The 6,000-nt window shown below is 41.8% G+C and overlaps 1 protein-coding gene across 5 annotated transcripts in view; it reads right to left on the bottom strand.

Moving 5' to 3' along the window:
- Positions 1–446: 446 nt before the first annotated feature.
- The window catches only part of STK31 (serine/threonine kinase 31), an 81,376-nt gene continuing 75,822 nt past the window's right edge, over positions 447–6,000 (bottom strand). For 4 of the 5 annotated variants that reach the window (XM_019534668.1, XM_019534686.1, XM_019534676.1 and 1 more), the window contains one exon: positions 447–2,383. In XM_019534668.1, coding sequence (XP_019390213.1) covers positions 2,159–2,383 — 225 coding nt within the window. In that variant the 3' untranslated portion in view covers positions 447–2,158. The remainder of the gene's footprint in view (positions 2,384–6,000) is intronic. The other variant, XM_019534698.1, reaches the window with a different exon arrangement.

The following is a 6,000-nucleotide window of genomic DNA, read 5'->3' as shown; positions in this document are numbered from 1 at the left end:
GAGACTACAATCTATGAATCTATGAGGCAAGGACCATTTTTAGTTTGACGTTTCATTGCACCTTTATTGTTTTATTGTCCTAGTCCTTTACTAGGCCTGTTAGATACTTCCACAATATAAATGAAAAGATGGAAGCTTAGACGCTTGTAAACACAGAAAAGCTGCTTGAGGAGTTGTTTTTATGAACGTACACCCCAATATAAGCCTTGACAACAGTGTTTCAAGCTAAAACTTAATTATTAGGTTATTTATCTACATAGTTTTCACAGGTTTCTTTTAAGTTAAAAGTTAGCCTTGGATTGTTAATAAAAGCTATATTCCATAACATGAAAACACTTTTAAAAATGTGCGTGTTGATTTCAACTCCAGTGTTAATACATGTTAAGCATCGTATATTTTGATTACAGGACATTTGTCACTAAGCAAAAATTTTAATCCCAGACTGCTTTAACGAATTTTTGCCATCGCTGATTTTATTACATATGCAAAGTTACATATGCAATCAGTAAAATGACTAAATTGTTTTAAACAAAACTTTCTGTGACAAAAACCAAAGTCATAAAAACAAATTAAATCATATAAGGATGAAAGACCACTACTGCCAAAACATTCTTTCACACAAAAGCTGCCTTGCCTATGCCTACATTTAGACTTAATATACACCTTTATCATTGTACCTGGGATTTCCCAGTATTTTTTCAAAAAATAAAAAATAAAAAAGCCACATTCTGTATTCTTCAACTGGTAAAGAGGCCTATTACAGGGATTCTATTAAATTTCTCTACAACAACTATTCTCTGTGGCAAAAGTCCTGTTCAATAGCAACATCTAGTGGCCAGATATATTCCTAAAAAATCCTCTCAACCTGTCCCTTTTCCTTTGCTGCTCCCAATCCCCATACAAGAGTTATGTAAAGGTTTTCTTACCTGCTGCATTAATCCACTAACCTTCAACAGTGCCTTGTTGCACTCCAAAGATACAAATAAAATCTAGTTCCAATTTTTGCATAATGCTTTTGAGTTTCTATTTTTACTTCATTCAAGCATCCCTCCCTACTATATAGTGAAAAATTTGCAAGTTCTAAAAGTAGACAAGCGTGCACAAAAAAACCCAAAAAGACTCGTCTATGTTTGTTGGGAAGAAATACCGAAAACGTAAGAATTAACTGCAAAATGAAATAAAAAGGTGAGACGAGGATTCTTCAGTAACAGCGTGTCACAAGCAGGCAAACAAACCTAATGAATGGTAGCTCTACAACTGATGCAGTTATGAATTGTAAACACCAGTCTTTCATGTTCAAGTTCAAGTTTCTTTGAGACAGAGATAAAACTAGAGTGTTTTGTGATAAGCAAAATGTAGCATGTTTATTTGTCCAAATAGATGCCTTGGTGGCAGTACAGAAAAAAGATCAAGACATATCTTCAGACTACTTAATCAAGGAGGTTCCAAAGATACCTTGCTTAGATCACAGGGGAATTAAAAAAAAAAAAAACATACTGAATGGCTTTCTCTATCAGTTTTACTGACCAGCTGTCAGAGCAGTGTTGGGTTTTCAGGGGGTTTTTGTGGGGGAGGAAGTGCAGGGGGGAGGGAATAGTAGCATAGAAAGGGAAGTGTTTGGTTGCTGGTGGTGAGATGAGGGGGTTATTTTTATTTTATTTTTTTTTGGAGGTAGGCAGATACTGCAACTGCAACTAGCTGGAAAAATACATACAAAAGCAAATCATCTAGTAAAAGGAACTTATCTACTTGAACAGAAATATTTAGAAGCAGAGTAAAATAGGGAGAGGACAAGGGACTAATGAAAATTAGTCATGACTCTCTCACTCTGCTTTCCAGGCATCTGGCAAACAGTACAACAACTATCAAACATATAACTTTCTCATTTAAAGAATATTCACAGCAAAGAAGAAGGTTGACAAATGTCATCCTGCAAATGCCTCAGTCAGCAGTATCCTTCTCTTAACATCAACTGGTTACTTTAAAAAATATGCCTTTAAAATAAAAGCCAAAGAAACCACAGTTTTAAATACAGAAAAAAAATGACTGTGTTAATCTGATTTTTCTTCTTTACATTCTGAATATGAGAGACTAGGACAACTACTTCTGGAGCTAGAAATTCAAATATCTGAGGTAAATATCTGATGAGTATTTTGGCCTATTGAGAAGTGTACGTCTCATTGTCCTCTTCTTTATCATCCAAGCCAGTTACATCCTGACTTTCTTCTTTTGCCTTTCCACATTTATGTTCTTTACTTGGTTCATCTTGTGGGAGAACCGAGATCATGCTGGGCCACAAGAAACAATCTGCCTCCAGCACCTGTTCAGCTGTCATTCTGTTGCAGGAGATCAGATTCGACAGCAGGGACTTAACCTTATCTTCCTAAGAGAAAGCAGTAAGGGAGAGAAGACAGGAGCATAGATCAGAAGAGTTACTAGTACGAGAAACAGAATACACTTGCAACTCAGACCATGAACAAAACGAAGTATTTCATGACTGCTTCTCCCACATGCATAGACCACAGTTATTACACATGCATAAACCAAATATATGACACTGACCTTGTAAAATTTCAACATTGAACACATTAAACAAAGGAGGTACTTGGCAAAACTAAACTCTTAACCCTTTAATTCCAGTGGGTATTTCAGTAGAGCAATTTCCCTCTAACATAGTATTTTACACTACCAAATTCCAAGGCAACTGTAAGAAGATAATTTCAGCCATTGCCAAAACCCAGGGAAATTCTCAACTTTACGTGCTACCTGAGGCAAAACAGAGTAGTCTTTATGACCCTGTATTACATTCACTTCAGCTACCATATTTTTTCATTCAAAATAAAAATATTTACCAGTCGTTATAGTACTTCAAGACTTGTTGCTCTTCTGCACTTCTATTGTGTGTAAAGGGTAAGAGGACAGAATCTACATATGAACAACACACCTGAAGATACTCCACTTAATGAAAAGAAAATGTATTTCATCTGAGTGCTTGTTAGCACACACCACTATATGCAACTCAGAACCACTGTTCAGTTCACCTGCAAGCAGTCCCAGAGTCCTTCTCTTTTTTTCTCCAAACTAAATAAGCCCACCTCTCTCAGCCTTTCCTCATACATCAGGTGACCCAGCCCCCTAACCATATTTATCACTCTCTGCTGACTCTCTCTGATTCATCCACATCCTTTCTGTAGCGGGGGGCCCAAGACTGGACATACGGTTCCAGATGGGGCTTCACTAATGCCAAATAGAAGGGATAATCACTTCCCTCCATCAGCTGGCAATGCTCCTACTAATACAGTCTAGTATGCCATTAGGCCTTTTTCCAACAAGAGTACACTGTTGGCTCATATTCAACTTATTGTCCATTGTACCCTCCAGGTCCTTTTCTGCAGAGCTGCTGTTTAGCCAGTTGATCCCCAGCCTGTGCAAGAGTATGGGATTGTTCCGCCTTTAGTGTAGGACTTTGCACTTACAGAAAATTAGGGTTGGAAGGGACCCCAGGAGGTTATCTAGTCCACCCCCTGCTCAAAAACAGGACCATCCCCAACTATATCATCTGAGCCAAGGCTCTGTCTAGCCAGGTCTTAAAAACCTACAAAGATGAAGAAAATCCACCACCTCTCTGGGTAACCTGGTCCAGTGTTTTACTACTCACTTAACATAGTTTTGCCTAATATCTAACCTAAACTTCCCTTGCTGCAACTTGAGACATTATTCCTTGTTCTGTCATCTGCCACCACTGAAAACAGTCTACCTTCCTCTTCTTTGGAACCTTTCAGGTACTTGAAGACTGCTATTAAATCCCCTCTCAGTCTTCTCTTCTCCAGACTAAGCAAGCCTACTTCCCTCAGTCCCTCTTAACAAGGTATGTGCCTCAACCCCTTAAACCATTTTTATTGCCCTCCACTGGACTTGCTTCAATTTGTCCACATCCATTCTGTAGTGGGCAGCCCAAAACTGAACACAGTACTCCAGATGTGGCACCATTAGCCATCTTTGCAATAAGGGCACACTGTTGGCTCATATTCAACTTATTGCCCACCGTAACTCCCAGGTCCATTTCTGCAGAGCTGCTGCTTAGCCAGTTGTTTCCAGCCTGTACTGGTGCATGGGATTGTTCTATCTTAAGTGCAGGACTTTATACTTGTCATTATTGAACCACATGAGACTTCATTTGGTCCAACCCTCCAATCTGTTTAGATCTCTCCAAATCCTAGCCCTACCCTCCAGCATATCTACTACTCCCCCCAGTTTGGTGTCATCTGCTAACTTGCCAAGGGTGTACTCTGTGCCATCTTCCAGGCCACTGATGAAGACAGTGAACAAAACTGGCCCCAGGACCGACCTGTGGGGCACTCCACTTGATACCAGCTGCCAACCTGACACAGCCACTGACTACTACTCTGTAAGGCCAATGACGCAGCCAGTTTTCTATCCGCCTTACAGTCCATTCATCCAACCATGTCCCTTTTACCTTCCAGCTCCTTCCTCAGAAGCCAGTCTGCCCTGGCCCTGCTCCCATGTGCAGCCCTACCAAAGTCCAGGAAGAACTTCATTGGGAACACCTGGATTCCCAATGCTCTACGTTAGCCTGCTTTTCCCTCCATGACCAGGCCACAGGTAAGTTTGCATCTATGCTCCAGGTGGCATTTTCCCTTTTCCCTGTAACAGGCACCATATTGGGTGCCCTGTTACAGTGGGACAACTGCTTATGGCCCCATCCCACTCCCTGCCCAGGCCCTGCACCTGCACATTCCAGCCCCAGCCCCCAAGCACCACCCCAACTGGGCAGCACCCCCAGCCCTTCCCACCTCCACTTCTGTAGGGGCCTCAATTACTACCCCACCCCTGCTGCCAGACTTACCTGCGGGAAGCTGCTCTCCAGGCTACCTGGCAGCCTTGTGCCTGTGTACATGTGCACAGGCACATGGTCCTGATGGCTAGAAAATGGTATTTAGAGGTTTGCTTGTGGGAAATGGCTTGTAGATAAAGTAGATATGCAGTAGAACAATGGTCATGGGGATGGCAAGGGTTAACTGGTTTCTAAAGCCTGTTCATGATTGTTTCCTTCAAGGCCCACTTGAGACGCAGGCTAGGAAACTGAAGACATGTACCACACTGTGCCATAACATGAGATAAGGTAGCATGAGAGTCACAGTGCCAAACTGGAAAGGCCTTGAGATTTCCGACTTTGGTGAACAGAGCAAATTAGGAGATCCAGTAAATAACCAAATTAAGATGTGTGCATGTGACAGGTTTCCGTAACAATGGATATGTTGATACAACAGAATGTGGGCAATATGACAACCTCAGGGAGACCAATCATCAATGCTCAGAAATAAAGAGTCATCAGAGGGGACAAAGAATACAAAAAGAAGGAATTTCAGAAAAGCAAAGGGTCCCTGAGAAGGGAACCCAAGGCCACCATGGACAGAGGGCACAATACCAGTCCAAGTCATCCACCCCGCAGGGGGCGGAAGGGGCCTCAGCCTTCAACCTCCAGGCTGCTGGCATCTGACATTCAAGAAAGAAGCTCACATACTAACTAGACATACCTTCCCTCTGACAGCTAGAACTAGTAGATATAGAAATGCTTGTATCATTCTCATCTGCTATCACTGTGTAACAATACATTTGATAATACGCAAATGTGAGAAGTCACGGTCAGTCTGAGGGTTTAGGTCTGCCTGGAACAAGGTATCTGGGTCATAAAACCAGTGCCAACAGGTGCCTCCTGATCTCCCTCCTCCTGCTGCCCCTAGCCCCTTGCAGGCTGGAACGCTGCCAGCCTGAGAAGGGAAACCCACCGTTTCCCTCATTTTTCTCCTTTAAAGGAAGAAATCCAGGTTCAGTGTGTGCTGATGATCAAGTATCTACACTGTCTCATCCCTAACCACTGCTTCCCCAGCTAAGAACATCCAACATCAATTACACTTTTTTTTTTTTTTTTTTACTGTAGGACTTATTTTTTCTCCTGCACATGCTTTTCAGTTGCTT

The sequence above is a fragment of the Crocodylus porosus genome, unplaced genomic scaffold (assembly GCF_001723895.1).
Source record: "Crocodylus porosus isolate Cpor-Errol unplaced genomic scaffold, CroPor_comp1, whole genome shotgun sequence".
Lineage (NCBI taxonomy): Eukaryota > Metazoa > Chordata > Crocodylia > Crocodylidae > Crocodylus > Crocodylus porosus.
This window is presented reverse-complemented; position numbering and strand designations above follow the sequence as displayed.